This window comes from Rhinolophus hipposideros (assembly GCF_964194185.1).
Source record: "Rhinolophus hipposideros genome assembly, chromosome: 5".
Taxonomy (NCBI): Eukaryota; Metazoa; Chordata; class Mammalia; order Chiroptera; family Rhinolophidae; genus Rhinolophus; species Rhinolophus hipposideros.
The window spans coordinates 5,759,892-5,783,637 of NC_138051.1; the positions used below are offsets into that span (position 1 = coordinate 5,759,892).

The 23,746-nt window shown below is 45.1% G+C and overlaps 1 protein-coding gene across 1 annotated transcript in view; it reads left to right on the forward strand.

Moving 5' to 3' along the window:
• LARP6 (La ribonucleoprotein 6, translational regulator) overlaps positions 1-17,265 on the forward strand; it is a 36,488-nt gene extending 19,223 nt beyond the window's left edge. Inside the window, exons 2-3 of the mRNA XM_081049438.1 lie at positions 2,995-3,205; positions 7,064-17,265. Of these exons, the coding sequence (XP_080905564.1) occupies positions 2,995-3,205; positions 7,064-8,131 (1,279 nt within the window). The 3' untranslated portion in view covers positions 8,132-17,265. The remainder of the gene's footprint in view (positions 1-2,994; positions 3,206-7,063) is intronic.
• The last annotated feature ends 6,481 nt before the right edge of the window (positions 17,266-23,746 follow it).

Consider the following 23,746-nt stretch of genomic DNA (forward strand, 5'->3'; position numbering starts at 1 on the left):
CCTTTGGCATTTTAATTATGATGTGTCTTGATGTGGGTCTCTTTGGGTTCATCTTGTTCGGGACTCTCTGTGCTTTCTGGGTTTCTATATTCCCTCTGCCAGGTTAGGGAAATTTTCAGTCATTATTTATTCAAATAGGTTTTCAATTCCTTGCTCTCGCTCTTCTCCTTCTGGTACCCCTATAATGTGAATGTTGGTACACTTGATGTTGTCCCAGAGGTCCCTTAAACTCTCCTCATTTTTTTATTCTTTTTTCTTTTGGGTGTTCTGTTTGGGTGTTTTCTGCTACCTTATCTTCTAAATCACTGATTCGATCCTATGCTTCAACTAATCTCCTGTTGATTCCTGCTAATGTGTTCTTCATTTCAGTTATTGCATTCTTTATTTCTGACTGGTTCTTTTTTGTTCTCTATCTCCAATTTTATGTTTCCTATCTCTGTTGAAGTTCACCCTGAGATTACTGAGCATCCTTATAACCAGTGTTTCTAATTCTATAATATATCTGGTAGACTGCTTTTTTCCATTTTGTTTGGTTATTTTTATGGAACGTGTTCTGTCCTTTTATTTGGGACATGTTTCTTGGTCTCCCCATTTTGACTGCCTCCCTGTGTTTGTTTCTCTGTATTAGGTTGGACTGCTATGTCTCCTGGTCTTAATAGAGTGGCCTTATGTAGTAGGTGTCCTGTGGGGCTCAGTTGCGCAGTCTCCCTGTCACCTGAGCCTGGAACTCCAGGTGTGTCCCTTGTGTGGGTTGAGTGTGCCCTCCTGTTGTAGTTGAGCCTCGGTTGCGGTTTGCACGTCAATGGGAGGGGTTGGTCATCAGAATGATCGGTTATGAGGACTGGCCGTGACTACAGTGGAGGAGCTGTGATGCAGGAGCTGACCCTATGGAACAGGATTCACTTTAGCAGGGCTCTGGTGCCTGCCCAGTCTGCCCTTTGGGTGTGTCATCCCTGAAGGTGGCTGGGTGATGCTCCAACTGGGTCCAAAGCTGCCCACCGAGTGTGCCAGCCCCAGGGCCTCCTGGGAGGGTTCCCACCACAGGCTAAGTTTATGTTGTAGCATGGTGCTGTTACACAACAGCCTAGTCGATTGTCCCCCTGTGTGTTTCCTTAAAAAAAGAAGAGTCTGTGATACTGTGCATCTCTGGGACTGTATACTTCTCTCTATTTAGTCTCCAAAAGAGGGTTTGCGTCCAATGACAAGTAAGATTCCTCACGGGGGCGGGGGGGGGGCAACTCAAGCCAGGCGGAACCCCGTAGAGACCCCCATGAGCTGCCTTAGAAAGATTTGGGAAGGGGCCTTGTCTCCCCTTCCCCCTGCCTGGGAAAAGCCGCTGCTGACCCTGGCTTTCCCCTCTCACCTAATTGTGAGAAGAGTCTTTAGAGCAATAAGATTAAGCTCTCCTCAGCTCTGTAAAACAATTTCGACATGTGATATTTGTCCCTCAAGGGAGTCACATATCTCACCTCAAGGACTTTCTGCTTTGGCTGTTTAAAGATCCACATAATTGGTTTGGGTTATTTCTAAAACATGATAAATGAGTCTCACAGACCGTGTCAAAAACAGTAACACTCCCTTGTATACTTATCAATAAAAACAGCCCATCGGCTTCATTCTGGGCTCCAGGCTTTCATGACTGTGAGGCCCCTGGCCTTCTGAGATTTAACTGCATTAAGTCTGTTTCTTTCTTTCTTAAAAACTTAACCCAAAGCCGCCCCTTCTCACACCCTCACTGCCCGTGTTGCGCTGGATGCGACAGCATGGGTCAGAATATTTTTCTTTGAGGCTCAAATGTATTTCACTGTATATATATATATATATATATATATATATATATATATATATATATATATATACACACTGCATCTTATTTATTCATTCATCAATTGACTCTTGAGTTACTTCCACCTTTTGGCTGTTGGGAACAATGCTGCTGTGAACTTTCTGAGCCTCTTTGGGAGCCAGGCAAGTTCTCCGAACAGAGCAGAAGCACATGGGTGGACTAGACGTCTGATCTAGATTGTTCTCTGCTCAGAACATGTCAATGGAAGTTCTGGGTCTGATGGTCATGTTATTAGACATCAAGATGCCGTGTAGGATGACTCCCTGCCTATAGATAAACTGGGAGTTATGACGCCCTATTATCATCATTCCCAGTTTATAGCTGATGGAACTGAGGTAGGTGTGGCAGTGGAGTTCCTTGCCTCAGTTACTCAGTTAATAAATGGTGGTGTCAAGATTCGAGCCCAGGCAGTCTAACTCTAGAATGGGGACGTTTAGTTGCCCCACTAAACTGTCTTCTAGGGAAGGGAAGAACCATAGCGTATGTGAAAATCCTCCTGCCAGTGTCAGCGCCTCCTGTAAATGTTGGTAGAGGGTGTTATTTTAGTGATTCTCCCTCTTTGTTAAAGACAGAAGCTTGATTTCTTAGCTCTTTGGAGGCAAAACCCATACTCTTGTGGTCGTGCGATCACCACCTCTGAGGAGTCCCGCTCAGGTGTGACCCAGGGCAGTTTCCTGAGGCTGCTGTAACAAAGTACCACAAACTAAGGATCTAGAACAACAGAAATTTATTGCCTCACAGGTCTGGAAGCCAGAGGTTCTGGAAATCAAGGTGTGGGCAGGGACACGCTCCTTCTCAAGGTGCTAGGGAAGGACCTGTCCTCGGCCTGCCCCCTAACTTCCGGTGGTTTGCTGGCAATCTTCGATGTTCCTTGACTTCTGCATCATCCCATCCCTGCCCACATCGTCACATGGCGTTCTCCCTGTGTGCACGTGTCTCCAGATGTCCCCTTTTAAAGACAACAGTCATACAGGATTAGGGCCCACCCTACTCTGGTATGACTTCATCTTTAACTAATGACATCTGTAAGACTCTGTTTCCAAAAAAGATCATATTCCGAGGTGGGGTGGGTTGGGACTTGAGCATATATATTCTGGCAGGGAGAAACAATTCAGCTCATAACACCCAATGTCTCCTTCTGGTCTCAGTGGCGCCACGACAAGTGGGGGCGAGAACGAGCGTGAGGACCTGGAGCAGGAGTGGAAGCCCCCGGATGAGGAGTTAATCAAGAAACTGGTGGATCAGATCGAATTCTACTTTTCTGATGAAAACCTGGAGAAGGATGCCTTCCTGCTAAAGCACGTGAGAAGGAACAAGTTGGGATATGTGAGCGTCAAGCTACTCACCTCCTTCAAAAAGGTGACGCTTCGTTCTCAGGAGCAGCCGCAAGGGTTTCAGGGGTGTTTGGGGCTGTGGGTCTCAATACTTTTCACCCCCTTGAAACCTAATGACTCATGATTCTTTATTTCCTCTGAGGTCTGTTAGTAGGAATACTGGCCCACACTATTGAAAGGGCCTGGGTGTAGGGACAAAGCTCAGCTGGCAGCGGTAATAAAATGACATGGCTTGTTCTTAGTCAAGTCAGGCACTCTTGGCAGGCGAGTGGGTTGCCAGGAGGAATCTGTGCCTGGACAGGGCAACTCGGTGGCCTTATGAGACACCTGCCAGGCCTAGAAGGATATGAAGTCCAAGCTTTTCATCTGTCCAGTTCAATAACTAAAAGGAGGCAGGAGTGCTCAGAACTCTGGAGATGAGTCTTCTCCAAGATGCCAGCGGTCTTTGTTTTGCTGTGAAATGCCCACCTCTCATCTGTAGGTGGAAATCTGGGATATCTAATGATCGCTGCTGTCTGGGCAGCAGACCACATGTCCCTGCTGTGTACACAGCCAGCACCTGGACTGTGTTTGCCCTGCTTCTCAAAGGGCTGACAGGCCCATTAGTGTAAGAACTCTGTGTCTCTCTCGGGGGAAGGTACTCACCAGGATGGAAAGGCACTGTGCGGCCTGTTACATCATGAGATCTGTAACGAGTGGGGCCTGGCCAAGTTGCCTGTCCACTTTGTGAGGGAGCACTAAGGAGAGCTGTTCTCCCAGAGCTCTTCTTGCCTTGCCACCCGGTAACTCTGCTATCTTCCATTGCTCTCTATATTCAGTCATCACACATATTCATCCTGTCTGCTGAGTACTGGTTCGGCACAGGATATATTAAATGAACTTGGCATTCCCCCTGCCCTTGCAAAGTCCAATGAAGGAGAGAGATCAGTGTAGGATTACAGTATGACCATAGACAGTACCACAAAAGAAAGAACAAAGCACTGTTGGGGGTGAGTTGATCGGAGCAACTAACCCTGCCTGGAGAATTGAGAAGTCTTCCCAGAAGTGGTGGCATTGAAGTAGGGGCTTGGGGAAATGAGTAGGGTTTTCAAGGAACAGGAGAGGGGAAGGGACATTTCATGTTGTAAAGGAAAGACGTCCTCTTCCCCTGTACATCTCCTTTCTGCTCGCACTACTGCCACCAGAGGTGGGGAGAGCGTTCTCACACCAAGCGATTCTGACACCAGCTGGGTGTCCTACAATTTAACTCAATTCTGACAGTCTACCTGGAGACAGTGTCAGATCCCAGAAGTTAAGGGCTCACTCCCACAAGAATGCCCCCCATTTCCCATGCCAATTGCAAGCAGTAGGTCCCCAGGTTACCCACGATTTCTGTCCAACGTGGCTACCAATTGGAGGTTTTGACCTCCTCCCCTTGGAGTCGATTATTTGCTAGAATAGTTCACAGAACTCAGGGAAACACATTCACCAGTTTGTTAAAGGACACGATAAAGGATACAAATGAACAGCCAGATGAAGAGACACAGGGTAAGGTCTGGAAGGGTCCTGGGTGCGGGGGCTTCTATCCCAGTGGAGTTGGGACATGTCACCCTCTAGGTAGGTGGGTGTGTTCACCCACAGGGACTTTATGGAGGCTTCCTCATACAGGCGTGATCAATTATTAACTCCGTTTCCAGCCCTCCTCCCTCTTTGGAGGATGGAGGGGCTGAAAATTCTAAGCTTCTAATCATTGCTTGGTCTTCTGGCGACCAGCCCCGATCCAGGAGCCACTTGGAGTCACCTCATTAATACACACAAGATGTTCCTAGTGCTCTTATCCCTCAGGAAATTCTATAGGTTTCAGGAGTTCGGTGCCAGGAACGGCGATGAAGACCAAATATATACATGTATATATATGTATATATTTCTTACTATGAATCACAATATCACACATGTGTGGAGAACAGAGAGCACGCCCTCACATGAAGTATTTGTGGGAGACCTGGAATGAAATGGGATCATTTCCGCCCCTGGGACGCTAAGCTTCGGCCCAATTTTCTTTCTTTTTTAAGTTGCCACTATGGATCCATGTAGGAGGGGTCTTCTCTGCTGAACACTGGCTACAGAGTGGACACAGACTCCCCAGCACCTACAAAATGAGAGCAAAGACCTTTTTCCTCTTAAAGCGTTCCCTGCTAATCATAGTAGAAAAACCTACGTGACAAAGGTCACAAGCAGGGAAATTACAGAGTTTCTGGAATTCTCGCAAAGCTCTAGTAGTTGCCCTCAGCACCCTGGTTCCTCTTCTTAGATGGCACCTGGATACTCTTCCTCAAGATTCAGACACAGGCTGGGACACGGAATGGCTGAGATTGTCCAGGGGGCCCTGCTCCTGGCTCTGGAGGGGTGCCAGGTCCTCGCCAGAGCCTGCTTCTCTCTGGAGTGGATGTGGTTGTCCATCAGCTTCCCCTGCCCTCTGAGTAAGGCAGTGCTGGCCTCCCCTAGTCACCTTTGGCTTGGCTTCAGGCTTAGGGGGTCTCTTCTCCTCTCCTGAGTGCTCCCTCCCTGATGGGTTGTGTTCTACCCCCAGGAGAACCACTGCTTGGTTCCCCACAACCCGGCCCTGACCTGCAGCCACATGTTCACCCTGTCCAGACCCCTACTTGACATCATCCACTTGAAGTCTGACCCTTTGCCTGGACACGCTTCTCTCTGCCCTTAGCCTGTGTCATGGTCACCAGCCCATGGAGTCTGTATGCAGGTGACTTGGGGTCCCTGTTACCCTAAGCCCAAATCTGGGCCATTTCACGCAGAGGCCTCAAGCTAGAGTGGATAGTACCCTCTCTCCAGGAGCCTGCCTGCACCTCCAATAGCTCTGCCTGCCAGGGTGCCCCCCATGCCGCCTTCCCTGTTTTGGTCTCAGGGTTCCTCTACAGAGCCACGGCTTTAGGCTGGCCTCAGAGGACTCGGGGTGATCTCGCCATTCCTGGCTCAGGCGACCCACCCCACCCACCTCCACTGTGTCTTTGGGATGACTCATTCTCCCTGGCATTCCCTTTACTGGAAGTGGGCCTCCTGAAAATTACTGTTTTACGATACAAATATAGCTTTCACGTACTGCAACCCTGATACGCACAATTTCCACTCAGGGAGGAGGGGGACTGTTTCATCATTCTCCATGGGGCCCAGGTTGAATTTGATTCTAAGTTGAAACAGTCCACATCATTCCCAGGAGATAGTGCAGTGAAATATGAAAGATCTTTGGAGAACTTCTCTGTATTAAATGTAGAAATACAACTTCAGAGTAGCTGAGAATCTGTGAGTCCTATCAAAATGATAGAACGTAATATTTGCAATAATGACAGCACCTAATATTGAGTACTCACTGTGAGCTAGACACTGTAGTAAGTTACGTGTGTGTGTAGATAGATAGATAGATAGATAGATAGATAGATAGATAGACAGATATTCATTTAATCCTCACAACGACTCTATGAGGCAGGCACTATTATCTCCATTTTACAGATGAGGAAGTCGAGGCACTGAGAAGTTGAATAACTCCTCAGGTCTCACTGCCAGTTGGAGGTGGGCCTTCCATTTGTGTATCCAACAGCTTTGTTCCAGAGCCTGCAGATTTAACCTCCAAACTTGTGCATGATAGAGTATTTCCATGTCATGAAAACGTCCCGTGGACAGCACTACTACAAACTGTTGCCTCATTTGACGTTATGGAAAGTATGTGTGTTCACTCATTCATTCACTAGAATTGTGAGCACCTGCTCCCCCCAGGTATGATTCTAGATCCCAGTGTTCCAGGGGTAAGGAAAGGAGGGAGGGAGATTACAGAGGACACACGGTGGACAGGACATGAGGTGCCATTTCCTATTTGCTTTTTGTTCTTCAGGTAAAACACCTCACACGGGACTGGAGAACCACAGCACATGCCTTGAAGTACTCAGTGACCCTGGAGTTGAATGAGGACCATCGGAAGGTGAGGCGGACCACCCCAGTCCCGCTCTTCCCCAATGAGAATCTCCCCAGCAAGATGCTCCTGGTCTATGACCTCTACCTGTCCCCCAAGCTGTGGGCCCTGGGCACCCCCCAGAAGAATGGCAGGGTGCAGGAGAAGGTGATGGAACACCTGCTCAAGCTATTTGGGACCTTTGGCGTTATCTCGTCAGTGCGGATCCTCAAACCCGGGAGAGAGCTGCCCCCTGATATCCGGAGGATCAGCAGCCGGTACAGCCAGGTGGGGACGCAGGAGTGTGCCATCGTCGAGTTCGAGGAGGTGGAAGCAGCCATCAAAGCCCATGAGTTCATGATCGCGGAATCTCAGGGCAGGGAGAACATGAAAGCAGTCCTGATTGGTCTGAAGCCACCCAAAAAGAAACCCCCCAAAGACAAGAAGCAGGACGAGGAGCCCACTGCGAGCGTCCACCTGAACAAGTCCCCGAACAAGCGAGTTGAGGAGCTGCAGTACATGGGAGACGAGTCTTCCGCTAACAGCTCCTCTGACCCCGAGAGCAATCCCACGTCCCCTATGGCTGGCCGGCGGCACACGGTCAGCAGCAAGCTCAGCCCCTCTGGCCACCAGAATCTCTTTCTGAGCCCGAATGCCTCCCCGTGCTCCAGCCCTTGGAGCAGCCCCTTGGCTCAACGCAAGGGCGTTTCCCGAAAATCCCCGCTGGCTGAGGAAGGTCGGCTGAACTCTAGCACCAGTCCTGAGATCCTTCGCAAGTGCATGGATTATTCCTCTGACAGCAGCATTACTCCTTCCGGCAGCCCCTGGGTTCGGAGGCGCCGCCAAGCCGAGATGGGGACACAGGAGAAGAGCCCCAGAGCGAGTCCCCTGCTCTCTCGGAAGATGCAGACTGCAGATGGGTTACCTGTGGGGGTCCTCAGGTTGCCCAGAGGCCCTGACAACACCAAGGGGTTCCATGGTGGACATGAGAGGGGCAGGGCCCAGGTATGATCACCTTCGGTTTTTAATGCCAGCTCCATTGAAAACCACCTCTGTTTTCAACCTTCTGACAAATACCTGGCATGACATAGAATAAGTCCTCTTTGAAAGATTTTGTATACATGTAGACCTCTTAATTTATATATTTGTAATGTATATAAGTTGTCTGGTATGCTCTGGGTTTACGACCATCTTCCAGTTGAGAACACCCGTTCCTCCCAGCATGGCCATCGTTTTGACGCTGCCCGGCGTGTGTGAATTTCATGGCTCTGGACGGCAGTGGGACAGAGGCTCCTCAGGGAAGGCCTGGCAGTGGGTCTCTTCTTTGGGGCAGGGTTCTTCCCTCCGGTGACGGAGCTGTCCTCTGTGGGCCACGCAGGTGCTGCCTGAGAGCCCAGAGGAGTTCTCTCATATAATGGTAACTAATGAAGCCGGTAGCATGGTTGCTTCTAGGACCAAATGTATGTTTCCTGTCAAATGAATAAATAATAAAACACCCAACCAGGAGTGCCAGCTCTGAAGTCGTAGACTGTGCCTGACAAAATCTGCCTGTCTGACAAGGCTGTGGTTAGTGTGTCTGAGGCCCTGAGGAGTAACGGGGACACATTTCTTGAATGTGTCCAGGGGCAGCCCTGGGGCTCCTGGCAGCCTGAGGGGTTGGCAGAGCGTGTGCAGATGTTAGAGCATCTGTCATGACAATGAATCCTGCCCATGAGGCAGCTGAATATGATATAGACCGAGGTCTCTAGACGTGGCCCCCTGGATTAGCAGTAGTGACATTACCGGAGAACTCGTTAGAAATGCAAATTCTCAGGCTGTGCCTCAGGCCCACTGAATCAGAAACTCTGAGAGTGGGGCCTGGAATCTGGATTTTAACAAGCCCTCCCCACACCCCAGAGATTCTGATGCAAGCTGGAATTTGAGAGCCACTGTCACTGTCACAGGTGAGGGGATTCCCACATCCCACCCCCCACTTACTAGTTCTGTGTGTGACCTTAGGACAGTCACTAGCCCCTCTCAGCCTCCTTGTATCCCTGCAGAATGATTTGTCTCGATGTCAGTGTCTAAAATGCAGTTGGCCCTCCATAAATGGTAGCTCATTTTCCTTGGTTTTCTGTCCATTAGCACTGGAAGCTGCCTTGGTGTCACAGAAAAAGGACCGGCCGAGATTCCAGTGTTGGCTTATCCATTTGCCATTTGGGGGGATTTTAGACAAGTCACAGTCAACATAATTTGTTAATCATTATTGAACAGTGATTAGATACCAGCCACTATGCCAAGGGTTTTCCATGCATTATCTCATTTAATTCTTCCAGCATCCACACAAGAAAGGTTCAGATGTTATCTCTATTTTATACTGCAAGAAACACTTTATGTGGGTACCTTGCTGATGAACCCGAGCTCTAAAGCTCTGGCCAAACCTTCAGCGGGGGCACAGGCTTCCTGTTTGTTAGCAGATCAGGCTTTCTTGAACAGCTTGACTGGGAAACTCAGCCAAGAGCATTTGTACAGATGTTTTGTGATTTTTTAATGAAAACCAGCTCCCTGTCCGCATTGGGACACGAAGCCCGCTGGACCTCTCCACTGAGGTGCTGGCAGCACATTCGGACCCTACGCACAGCCACAATATCACCTTGTCTGCCCCCACCCACACCACCTCCTCACACATGTGCACACCTGCTCCTCCTGACTTTCCGTCTCACCCAGGGACCTCGCTGTCTTCCATGTCCCCAGACTGGAAAAGAGTCTGAGGCATATGTGAAGAAGGCAGGTTCTGGCGTCTGACAGCCTGGGTTCAAATCCTAGTGACTTTTGACACAGCAATGACTTCACCACTCTGTGCCTCGGTTTCCTCTCCCAGAAAGTGTGGATGCTAATAGTCCTACCTTGTATGACTTGTCAGAACTAAATGAGTCAGTACCCGTAAAACGCATAGTAACTTGCACATGGTAAACATTCAATGCATGTGAGCATCTCATATTTAGACCTTTTTCTTCACCATTTTCCACCTTCAGTGAACAACTCAGAGCTGTCAATTCTAGCCCTGAAAGGTTTTTTACATGCTCTCTCACTCCCCGCATGCTCACTTACATCCTTACACCCTCCTCCCAAGGCCTCCCTGTGTCCAATCCTCCTTGTTTACCGCCCTTATAATGCCTCCAAACCCATCTGACTGGAGTTCTGTTCACATAACTTCCTTAGAAAAACAGTGCTGGCTGCCCCTTCCCGTACCAGGGACTAAGGAGTGAACGTCCTTTGCGCTGTGCATCATGGGGGGAAGGCCCTCTGGACGTTAGCAGGGTTGATCCAAAACCGGGTCCATGCCCGTGTCTCACTTCCCATTGCATCACTCCAGGGTGTGTCTGGGTTGAAAAAGGCTCTGTTTGGTTTCTGCCACACAGGACTGAAACACGTGAGAAAGGGCTCTTTGAAGACACATTGGTCACCAATTATTTTTAACTACTTTCCCAAAAATGTGAACTTGCCTTTTCCGATAGTATTCAGCTGTGTGTTCTATCCTTGGGAGTTGTAAACATGATGGAAAAGTACTCAGAAACAAACAGCAACGCTCTAGGAGGAAAGGACTGAAACAGTAGGGAGTGTCGACTTCTTGTTCCAGGCACTGACAGCGGTCCTGGCGGGCGCCCGTTCTCATAGGGGAAACGTGATGCTGTAGGCTCCAGCCTCAGGACTTCGTTCACATGTAGCAGCCCTCACAATGAGGGGTGTCAGTCCTTTGTAGGCTGCCAGTGGAGCGGGGCCATGCCAGCCTCTCAGTGCTCTGGGAGCTGGAAGAAATGGGGTGGTGAGGGTCGTGTCTGGAATGTATGCAGCCCAACGGGTGAACTAAGCTACTTTCCCTTGGACCCATTTCTAGGTGAGCAGCTATGTTTGCACCACACCCCACATTTGGAATCAGCTATGGGATGAGCAGAAGCGAGCAAGACATGTGTCTTGTCACTGTACACAGTAGATATCTAATTAAATTCCACAAGCCTACTATACTTTGGGGAAAAGAAACAGTGGGCTGAAGTACTTTGGATGAAAGATGTATCCTAAGTGATCCTTGCCCTTATCTGTAACCGGAATGTGTACTGGTTCAGGCCTGCTTTCTCACCCCTGCGGTCATAGTTAACTCACCTTCAAAGATGAGTTTGGGAAGGCCAATTCATTATGGCTTGTCAGAATGGTACCCCTGGAGGTGAATTCCTCCCGCGGGTTTGCTCTCTGCGCTCCCTCTAGTGTCCAAACTGGGACATAGCCCTGCCTAAATGGATCATAACCCTGCATACACTTTTACGGTTGGGGGGTAAGAAAGACCCTAGTTCAAATTCCAGCCTTGCAACTTGCCAAACTAGGAAGCCTGTCTCACCTCTCTAGGCTTCAGTTTCCTCATCTGTAAAATGAGGATGATAATACCTACAACATTGTGTTCTTGTAAGGATTAAATGGGCTAATACATGGAAAATACTTCACACCATCCCAACTTTAAAACATTGCTCCAAGAAACTTATCGTCACTAAAACTCTCAGCTATAAATTCATCCTAAGTAAGAAGGATGGGAAAGACTTATCTGGAGCACTAATCACTTTACATTATAGTCAATTGTTTATGCACCATTTCTTTGCTGGATGGTGAACCGTGAGGTAAGGACCACATTTAATTAAGTCTGGCCCATGGCTGGAGCTTGGGAAGTATTTGTTGAATGGATACTGAATGAAAACCTTGTTTTCCTCAGCCTTAAATATATTGTACAGTGTACTATACATTTAGTGTTTCCACCCATCCAAGCAGACCCGTTTCCAGGCCATATAAATTGCAAGGGCACTACAATTCAGCTCTGTTTGACAACTCTGTGTCCTGAAACACTCTGGCCCTGGAATGCACCTTGGAGTGTCTGCATGTCTCATCGCAAGGTATGGGAAAGCATATTGTGTATGATTAAGTCTAGAATGGGGACTCCTGAACTCTGAACCCCTGAGGAATATAAAAAGGAGCGTGTGAACCCAGGACAGATGGGAGGAGCTTAGGAATGGAGGCCAAGTCAGGACCAAGAGACCACTGAAGCTGCCGCTCGTGTGTGTAAAATGAGGGTGTTGGTCCCAACCTGAAGCACCTGGAATACACTCTGAAGGGCCAACCCAATCAACATGTGCCCAGATGAATTCAGTTACACACACGTACATGAGTAATATGTCATCTCAAGTGGCCATAGGGCAGACTTCAGGGAAAGAACAGATAGCAAGTATTATAAATGCGCATAAATGTTTTCTTTATCCAAAAACAATTCTTCTAATACCACAGGCCCATAACCAAGAAAAGAAAAGACACGACACAGACCAGTAGATTTGTTTTTGCTTTTAAACACAAGAAATATCACGTGAGAAATTTCAACTGTTTTCACTTTTAAGGAGCTAAATTTTGGAACAGAAACTTGCTTGTTCTGAGTTGCACAGCCTCTTCAAAGTTGGAGAAGCTGACTTTGACATTGAGAACAGATTAGCAGCTGGTAATGGCAATTTATAGAGTGCAACATCTGTTTTTTGTTTAGCGTAGCCTTACAACAATTTAAGGAAGATGGAGTCTATAAAACTCCAAAGTAGTCTGAAATTAACACCTTCACTGGGAAACTTAATAATAGGTCAAATGAAATCGCTGGGCTTTGTGGTCTTTACAGATTGGCAAATAATCAGATTTCGGGACTATGAAATGATTGTGAAGAACTCCTTGGGGGCAGACTTAGTCTCTGCATCCATTAAAATCTTGCTGACCATCCAAGGAAAACAGAGCTAGGATATCTACGTGAAGAGCTGGGATCCCTTTGAGACAGAAAGTGAGGCTGTACTGAGTTCTTATTCTTTAAATAATATAAAAAATAAAATCCCCATCAACTACAACATGTAACATCTTTGAGACATCATATTAGATGTAAGATGCTGATAAAATTCATTGTTTTTAACTGTTTTCATTGCTGGGTATAAAGGAGTGAGCAAGACCCAGCTACATCCTATCCTCGTGCTTTTATTCTGGGAGGAGGCAGGCAATACACCAATACGCAAGATAATTTCAGATACCAATTTAGAAAAAAACAAAACAATGTAATGGTGTAGAAAATTATACCAAATGAGGGGGTGAAAGTTTATTTATTTTTAATTTTAAAATAAAAAGTTTCAAGCAAATACAAAAGTAGAGAGTATAAGAAACTCTAATAAGTTCCCCAGATTCAACAATTATGAATTTTTCCCACATTTACTTCCTTGGGAACTTTTCCTTTCTTCTTTCTTCTTTTCATCTTTCTAAAAATTTTTAGGGCAAAGTTTCTGGATTTAAAAAAGCTAAAATATTTAAAAACAGATCCCATGCTTCATTCAATTCATCCCTACATACTTCAGTATGCAGCTCTAGTAACTGAGGGCCAGATAAGTATTTCTAAAACTTTTGCTTAAATTTATAATTCCTAAAACTTATAAGTTACATAAAAAAATAACTAGACATTTTAATAATTATTAGTTACATAAATAACATAGTTATAAAATTGTAATTTATAAATTATAAATTATAAAAGAATGACTGAACATTATAAAAGAACATTAAAAATAAAATTATATAAACAGCCCAAATCTAATCACCTGAACTTAGTAACTGTTTCAACTTAGGTGCTTTTTATTCCATCTTTAAAAAAAAAAAACATTTTATTTATTATAATAGAATGTACTGTTGAAAAGTACACCTATCATAAAGGTATGACTTGGTAAATAAAGCATCACAGAGTACACACATCTGTATTTACTACATGTAGTACCTGGCACTCCAGGTGTTTTTTCTTTTAATTTATTTATTGAAGAAACTCATCATTGTCCTGTAATTTCCCACATACTGGATTCATTCAACATTTCTTCTATTTCTGTCTTTTCTGTAAAACAGTCATTAGATCTAGACTCTAGACCAGAATCAGGATTAATAATAGTCTGAGCCATAATGGAAAGGAAAACCCAGTACTGCTGATCCTGTCTTTATTTAAAATGTTGATATTTGGTTCATCATTAATTTTTTGCATTAATTTTGAGTTTTTAAAATATTGCATTAAGATGTTATTTGTCAGAGCAGCCGGATAGCTCAGTTGGTTAGAGCACAAGTTCTGAACAACAGGGTTGCTGGTTCAATTCCCTCATGGGCCAGTGAGCTGCGCCCTCCACAACTAGATTGAAGACAACAAGCTGCCGCTGAGCTTCTGGAGGGTGACCGGTTGGCTCAGCTGGTTAGAGCGCGAGCTCTCAACAACAAGGCGGCCGGTTCAATTCCCACATGGGATGGTGGGCTGCGCCCCCTGTAACTGAGATTGAAAACGGCAACTGGACTTGGAGCTGAGCTGCGCCCTCCACCACTAGATTGAAGGACAACGACTTGGAGCTGATGGGCCCTGGAGAAACACACTGTTCCCCCATAAAAAAAATAAATGAAAAAGAGCTGTTATTTGTCTTGATCACCGAGTTTTTGGCCTCCCCTGACTAGTGGCCTCATCCCTGGCTAGAGGCTTGGTCAGTCCCAGGTTCAGTTTTTTGCCGAGGGTGCTACTTCACAGCCGAGCGTGTGTCCCACTTGCATCACATTCAGAGGACTCGCCCGGCTGTGTCTCTCTGTTCTAATGTTAAGCATGGTCAGCGAAGGACGTCAGCTCTGAGCACCACTGCTCCACGTTGTACTGGAAATCCTAGCAAGTGTAATTAGACAAGATATAAAAGGCATTCAGAATGGAAAGGAAGAAATGAAACTAGTCTCTATCATGGGTGACATGTAGAAAATCCCAAGAAATCTACAAAAAAAAAAAAAAAAAGCTTCTAGAACTAAGTGTGTATAGCAAGATCATGGAATAAGTCAACATACAAAAATCAATGATTTTCCTATACCTACAAATGAACAATTGGAAACTGAAATTTAAAAAAAAATTACCATTTATAATACGTAGCTCCAAAAAGAATATGATATACTTAGCTATAACTAACTATAACTAACTAGCTTTAACTAAGTAGCTATAACTTAGCTATAAAATATGTGCAGGATCTACATGGCGAAAACTACAAAACACTGATGAAAGAAATCAAAGAAGACCTACATAGACAAGGGGACTTACTCTGTTCATGTATTAGAAGATTCATTATAGTTAAAATGTTAAACTTACCCAATTGATTGATTAAAGGCAATGCCAAGGGAATCCCACTACGATTCTTTGTAGGTATAGACAAGCCGATTATAAAATTTACATATAAAAGAAGGAACTAGGTTATCCAAAATAATTTTGAAAAAGAAGAACAAGTTGCAAGACTCACCCTACCTGATTTTAATATATACTATAAAATAAAACAGTGATCAAAACAGGATAGTATGGACTCAAAAATAGACATAGGTAAGTGGAACAGCATAGAGACTCCAGAAACAGATCCATAAAATATGGTCAAATTTAAAGAGTTTTGTTGAAGTATAATTGCCTTACACCAAATCGTACAAATATAAAGGGTACAATTTGATAAATTTTGACATGTATAGGTCTGTGAAACCATCAATCAAGATAATGAACATATCCATTATCCCTAAAAGTTTCCTTGCCTCCTCTGGTAATCCTGTCTCCCTACCCCTCTCCACCTACGTATTTTATCTTCTGGTAATCACTGATCTGCTTTCACTCATTTATGTTAGTTTACATTTCTTGAAATTTAATATTAATGGAATCATGCGGAGTGTACTTTTTGGTCTTGCTTCCTGAATTCGACATAATTATTTTGAGAATCATCCATGTTGTAGCATGTATCAATAGGTCATTCCTTTTTATTGCTGTGCAGTATTCCATTGTATCCATTTTGCTTATCCATTCAGTTGTTGATGGGCATTTAGGCTGTATCATGTTTTGGTGTTACAAATAAAGCTGCCATGAACATTCATGTACAAGTTTTTGGACATGTGTCTGGACTTATGTTTCCATTTCTCTTTGTAAATAGGAGTAGGATGGCTGCAAGAAGTGGTAATTGTGTGTTTAACTTTTAAAGAAACTGACAAATTCTTTTCAAACCGTTTGTACCATTTTACATTCCCACCAGCAGGGTCAGAGTTTCGGCTCTGTCACATCTTCACCAACACTTAATTTTAGCCAGTCTAAAAGGTGTGTGGTGATAACTCATTGTGGTTTTAATTTGCACTTTTTTAACATTGAAGGTCTTTTCCTGATGTTGAAGACCTTTCCACATGCTTATTTGCCATCTATATATCTTCTTTTATGAAGTGCCTGTTCAAAGTTTTGACAAAGGTATGAGAGAAGTTCAACAGATTGTCTTTTCAACAGATGGTGGTGGAACAATTGAATATTCATATGCAAAGTTTGAACCTCAACCTACATCTCACATCAAATACAAAAATTAAATGAAAATAAATCCAAGACCTAAATGTAAAATTAAAAAAACTATAATACTCAGATTAAAAAATAAGAGAAAATCTTCATGCTCTTGGATCACAAAACAAATTCTGTCCAAATGTTGATAAATTGGAATTCATTGAATTAAAACCTTTTGCTCTGTGAAAGACGCTATTAAGAGAATGAAAAGATGAGCCACGACCTGGAAGAAAATATTTGCAAATCACATATCCAACAAAAGACTTGTTGTATCCAGAATATATAAAGAACTTTCCCAACTCAACAATAAGAAAGCAAACAACATATGTTTTTGAATGGGCAAAGGACTTGAACACACACCTCACCAGAGAAGATACACAGATGGCAAATAAACATAGGAACAGCTGTTCACGTCATTAGTCATTAGGGAAATTCAGATGAAAAGCCAGAATGAGATACAATTACATATTTATTAGAATGGCTAATATAAAAGATTCTGATACTACAAAGTGCTGATACGATGTGGAGCAACTGGAACTCTTGTACATGGCTGGTGGGAATGCAAAATGGTGAACAGTTTGATATTTTCTTACAAAGTTAAACATATACTTCGCATTTGACCCAGCAATCTCACGGGTAGGTATTTATCACAGAGAAGTGAAAACATGCTCACACGAAAATCTACACACTAATGTTTAATAGCAGCCTTATGAATAATTGCCCCCAACTGGAAACTATTCAAATATTCTTCAATGAGTAAATGGGTAAAAAAATGTGCTGCATCCATACAATGGAATACTACTCAGCGATGAAAAAGGAGTGGGCTATTGCTACACGCAACAATGTGGATAAATCTCAAATGCATTATGCTACATGAAAGAAACCAGTCTTAAAAGATTACGTACTGCATTATTCACTTCATGTGACAATCTGGAAAAGGCAAAACTCTAGCAACAGATCCGTGGTTGCAAGAGGGTGGGAGCAGGAAGAGATAATAAAGCGGCAGCATGAGGGATTTCTTTTGGGAACTGGAATCGTTCTGTGTCCTGTTTGTGGTGAAGATTACAAGAATCTATGCATGTGTAAAACCTCGAAAACAATGAAAGTGAAGCTGATGTATGTGAAGTTTTAAAAAGTAATAAAAAAGCTTGATGGGCGGTTTCAGGTGTTTGCGCAGCCCGATCCATCCTTATTAGTCCCCAAAACCTGAAATACCTGGTGAATAAACCCAAGGCCAGTGCGGCTGGAGCTAAGAGCTGGGGGAGACACAGTGAGATCAGGGAGAAGGGCAGGGCAAGCCCAGGTACAGCCGTGGAAACAGTTGGAAAGGAATCTGTGCTTCTTCAACATCTTTCTGGCTGCTATGTGGAGAATGGATGTATAACAGTGAATTATGGGAAAAGGGCTTTCTTGTTTCTAAAATATGATTAATTAAAGAGAAAAGTAATCATACCTTGAGAAGAGCAATCCAAATAATTGGAACATTTAACTGGGACTGAGGATGCGAGAGGACAAGAAACCAGTTCACTTTGATAATGTGGTGTGGTCTTTGTGGTTCGAATTTCCTTGTCTGGCTCACCCCACTGATGAAGGGGCAGGGCTTCTTTCCAATGTGTTTTCCTGGCCTTCTGCCTCGGAATAAACAAACGTGGTGTCTCCAAGCTTTTCCGAGGGTCCCAGGCACAGGGTGACCTGACCCAGACCACAGCAGCCTTACTGCCAGCTTCCTTCAGCCCACACAACTTGCATACCGTTGCTATAAACACAGCACTCAGGGGGCCCAGGCAAGTTTGGCCACCTCCCAGAGCTACCTCCTATGTCCCTATTCCTCAGGGACAAGTGCGGGCTCAGCCACGGAGCACAGAGCTTCATGGGAAGGGCTAGCCCTTGGACCTGGAAAGTGAGCGTGGTCAAGGTTGTTGGGAGGCCCACAAGTCACCACTTGAGGCAGCTTCTCATTTAACACAGAAAAGAAATAATACTTGGGTGCCAGTATAAGTCTCTATTTTGCCAGACCCTCTGACCAGTGGCAAAAATGCCATCCCAAACCCCCAAGTCTGGATGACAAAATGGCATTAATTCTGGAGGGGTGATGGAGAGAGAGAGAGAGAGAGAGAGAGATAGAGAGAGAGAATGAGAGAGAGAGAGAGAGAGAGAGAGAGAGCGCGCGCGAGAGCGAGAGGCTTAAGCCTAAGTTCTAAGAGTCATTGATGCCTACCAAGGGGGCATTTCAGTTGGTTTCTGGGATGTTTCTGCTCCTGCTTTGTTTCTCTTCTCCAAAGCTCTGATCACCTTGGTTTTGGGCAAATGACTCCTCAAGGAAAGGGTTAGGCTGCCCTCCTTGGAATCACTTAGCATGGGAACTGCAGCCAAGCTCCGTGGCTCAATTTCAAGTTCCCTTTTAAATGGAAACCATTTGATACTCTTTGCCCACGCAGTTCGAAAGTCTGTGAGTATACTGCAAACAAAGGGGAGAGTGCTGGCTCAGATATTTAACTCCCTGTCTACACAAACAGTGGTCATTACTAAAAACAAAACACAATAAAAATAGATTTAAAAAACAGAAAATAAAACTTACCTTTAATTGTCACCAGAAAGCCCAATGAAAGAAAATTGGTTAAGTTCCCCAGGACAGCCCACCCGTTGCCTTCCTGTGTTCACTGTCATCAATATTCAAATGAGCAGGATCAAGATGACACGTGGGAAACCAGGAAACAAAACCAAGACCTAACTGGGATTCAGGAGAGGTAGAGGCAAACCAAGGCTCTCAGGTCAAATAGCTCTGTAGCCTTGGGGACGGCAGTGACCCTTGCCTCTCTCAGGGTCTGTTTTCTCGTGGGAAAAATAAAGGGCTAGGATTTGGCCTATGTCTCCCAAACCTGTTATACCTGGAAATTTTTCATACTGCTTAGACTCCCCAATTTTTACCTTTAGTCTTACATTTTTCACTTTTTTTTCCCCATATATGTCCTCGTATTTATGGGATGTCTCTGCTACTGCAAACTAATTAAGTAAAAATCACACCTCTGGATCTGCCTTAGCAATTACCTGCTTTCCTCTTTCCCCCTTTAGCTCACTAATGAAAAATATATGGTGTAATCTAAATGACAGCTTTCCCTTCTTAAGGGTTGCCTCCCTCTATATTTGGGAGAAGTGCAGGCTGTCACCCTCCTCCTGTGTCTGAGGTTTCCTGACCTCTGTGCCTCTGAATTCTGTATTCCTGGTGGCTCTGGATTCTGTGTGCGCCACGTTGATAGGGTAGGTAGATAGATAGAAATGAGCATGAAAAGGAGAAATTTAGTCCCTGTTAGAAAGCCCCTTACTGCAGCTCCTACTTGGGTCAAGACCCCTTGCAGCTGCCCAGCAGAACTCCAGGGCTACTCCCTAAGAAGAGTGTTTACACATGCCCCTAAATCAAAGGGGTGTGTTTCAACATAGTCCTATATCAAAGAAATGCATTAGAAGAGAGGAAGACATCCTGCTTATATCAGGGAACACATTCTATTTGTCAGGACCGCCAATGAGTTACTGGCCCAACAGGATTCTAGGTTTTCACATACCCCAACGGGATGTGTTTACACATGCCCCCAAATCAAGGGGATGTGTTTATACATGCCCCAAACCAAGGGGTGTGTTTGCACATGCTCCTAAATCAAAGGGGTGTGTTTACACAGGCCCCTAAATCAAAGAAATGCATTGCTAAATACCAGAGGACTAGGCACCTCAGGGGGAGAAAGAGAGATAAGAGAAGTGAGAGGGGAAGGCAGTTCTACCCATAGAAATAAAGGCCTTCACCCAACGTGAGGCTGGGCTGCTGCCCTCTCTTCGGTCAGCCCCCTCCATGTCTCAGAGCGTACTTTCTTTTATTAATACATTTCTGGCTGTTTTATTCTGCACACAGTTCTGTCTCTTGATTGAAGTCTTTCCTTCAAGAGCCCAAGAACCGAGGATTCAACGTCATCTCCCAGTAACAACGTCTCCGGTCATCTTAGGGCAAGCTGACTCAGCATTCTGCTGCTTCGCGAGCCACGCATGGTCTATGTGCAGGGGAAGGCAGGTGAATGCGTCTTTTTGTTCTTTACAAAATTATCACACAAACACCAATAAATGTATCAGACTTTACTAAAAGTTGAAAATATAAAGTTACAACAAATAAGAGAAAGAAATTTAAACAGCCACCCGTAACTTTTTTCTTGGCAAAACACCCAAGATGTGGAAAAACATCCAAGAAATTAAACATTTCAGAGAAGGAAATGTTTAGGCGGGTGATCTCCAGAGCCTAATCGTGTTCCTTTGACCTTGTATCTGCTTCCTTGTGGAGAGACAGGCTCCCTCTTCAAATCTCTCCCCTCTGGCGTGGGCATACCCTCCCATGTTTGAGAAACTCCACCTCCCATCGATAGGGACTGGTCTGTCACATGAAGATCTCCCACTCCCCCATCCAAATCCCAGAAGCTCATTGAGCCAAGTCTTAGTTACTCCATCTAGAATGGCTCAGCAAATGGTCCAAGATGAATCTGGGCTCTTCAAATCCTTCAGAGCCAGATAACCTGTGGGGGATGTGGGGCCCCAGATCTGGACCTCTTTAAGGTGTCCCACCAATGTCAATTGAAAATGGACCTCTTCATTCTTCCAAATGTCCATGGATTAAGAGTTGGTGTGCACACACACACCCCTCCCAATGACAAACATTAATTTCCAGGATTGCATAGATTCAGTTTAGAACCTGAAAGAGAAAACAAAACAAACTTTATTCCCCCTAACTTCCCATACTTTGCAAGGCTCCCCTTGGAGTTTTACTTTATGTTCTTTTGGTGACCAGAATATGTTTGTTTGCAGCTGTGGGGACAAAGCCCCCAAAAGCAGTTTCCAGGCTCTCGGCCTCACATAGAAAGGTGCTGGCTCGGGTAGTAAATGGCCATCAACTGTGATTGGATGGCCATCAGCTGTGGCTAGTTGGCCGTCAGCTATAACCAGTGAGCCATTGGCCACTAATATAACGGCTGCGGCTACGCTAGCAAAAAGAATGGGGGCTAGCAAGAGCGGATTGCAGAGAGGCGATGCCGCCGGCAAGAATATAGTGATATGACTCCCCTACTTATGGCTCTGTGGGTGTTCCTTTTTGGCCTCACCACGTCCTGCGTTCTTGTGCAGGGAGCGGGAGCTGAGACCCCGCCAGACGCCCCGCATGACAGCAGCTCTCCCCTCACCCATTCTACTTTCAGACTGTATTCCCTTAGTCTGAACAACAATAAGAAATGTGCCCTATTGGTCATATACCCTTTAAGAGTAGCTTGTGGAGCTTCTCAAAGACCCCCAGAAACTTGGAAAGTATTCCCTGTAATGTGAGAGACCAATGAAATTCTTAGATGATGGGGCCATGCTGCTCCCCAATTTCTGTCTGCGTGCGAGGAGTGAGGAGAGGTGTGTGACTATGACGAGTAATTCTAGTTATAACAGCAATGCTTACCAACTTTTATAGCAGCTCTCAATTCTGACTGCACATTAGAATCACCTGGAGAGCTTTAAAAATACCAATGCTTCACCCCTGAACTATGAAATCAGAATCTCTGTGGGTGAGTTCTGGGCATCACTGTTTTTAAAAGCCTGAAGGTGATTCTAAGGTGATTCAGCCAAAGCCAAGAACCACTGATGTGTAAGGATGGGAAATTACTACAGCTGGAAAAGGTCACGTTTTGTAGCACCTGAAATGAATTCTGAAAGCCCCGGGCAGCCTTATTCCATCAGGTTCCTTCAGCTTCCAAGATTGTTGGGGAAATCTCAAATAGAGTGGAGAGCAGGTTATTGGATTCCTGAGATACAGCTGCTGTGGAAGGTCTGGAATGGTAGTTACCACCAATCCCAGGGGCAGAGTCCCATCACATAGGCAGACTCTTATTTTTAATGTAAAGAGATGACGGCAATTACCATCCAGTGCCTGATGCAGAGTGGCCCCTCAACAAATACAGTGTTTGTTGAAACAATGACTGCAACCCCAGAGCATAAATAGGCAGTTCCCCTCTCCCACCACAAGATGGCAACATACCAAACATCACTATAGAACCGCGGTCTCCACTGCCAAAATAAAAAGGAATGAATAGTTGAACCAGGAGATGAAAGATGTAGCCTAAATGGGTTTATTTTTTTAAATCTTTATTCTTTTATACAAGTGAATCAACAAAATTGAAAGTGGCTAAAAATAAAGTGAGACATATAGCTCATCTCTCTCTTAGATTGTCAAGCCATTTGGTTGACATCTGTGTCATGGCATGTCAGGATAGTGGGCCAGGGCTGAAAACTAAGCTCTTTGATATATAAGTGGTACCCATTTGGTTGCTGTGCCAATAAATCCTCTGCCAAGAAACATATTTCTAAGTGACACTGGTCCCTAGCTCTCCCTATCCACAATGGGAAGTTTGGGAAACTATTCTGTGGAAACACAGATAGAGTGAGTCAGTTATAATGAAACCTCTGTGAACATGCCCTTATAAATAAAGCGGGCCTTGGCACCAGGGAAAGTGGGTGAGATTTCCTGTCTACATGTTGGGTCCTCAGAGAGGAGACAAAGTGACATCCCCTGAGCAGTTTTTGATTGACAGGATGAGATCTAGGCCTATGGCCCCAGTATATACCCCAGGGAATCAGAGGTTTCTCCCTGTCTTGGCTGCATGCTGCCTCTGGGACCCTGAGCACAGGGAGATCAATCATTGCCAAAGAGGCAAGTTACCTACCTGCCATCTACTCCTGCAGCCACTTGACTCTCAAGGGTGAGGAGAAGGAGCGGACACAGAGGGTGGGACAGGATGGGCTTCTGGTAATTCAAGTTGCTCTGAGCCACTTAGAGAGAAGGATGAGGGTTAATGAGACCTAGGGAGAATCACTATTCAAACTCCAGGCATTGGGCAAGATGCTTCCCATAATGATGTTCTCTACTCCCATAATAGGTGACGTGGGGACAGAGTCCCAGAGAACAGTTTCCAGGTTCTCGGCCTCACGTGGAAAGGTGCTGGCTTGGGTAGTAGATGGCTGTCAGCTGTAACCAGTTTGTCAATTAGCCACTGATGTAACTGCCCCGGCTGCGCTGGTTGGTCAGTCGGTTGGTTGGCAGGCAGAGAAGCAGATGGCAGGTTGCAGGTCGTGTGGAACCAGCCTCCAGTGAGACTATAGTGGTGTGACTCCCCTATCTATGGCTCCATGGGTGTTCCTTTTTGGCCTCACCATATCCTGTGTTCTTACCTGGGGAG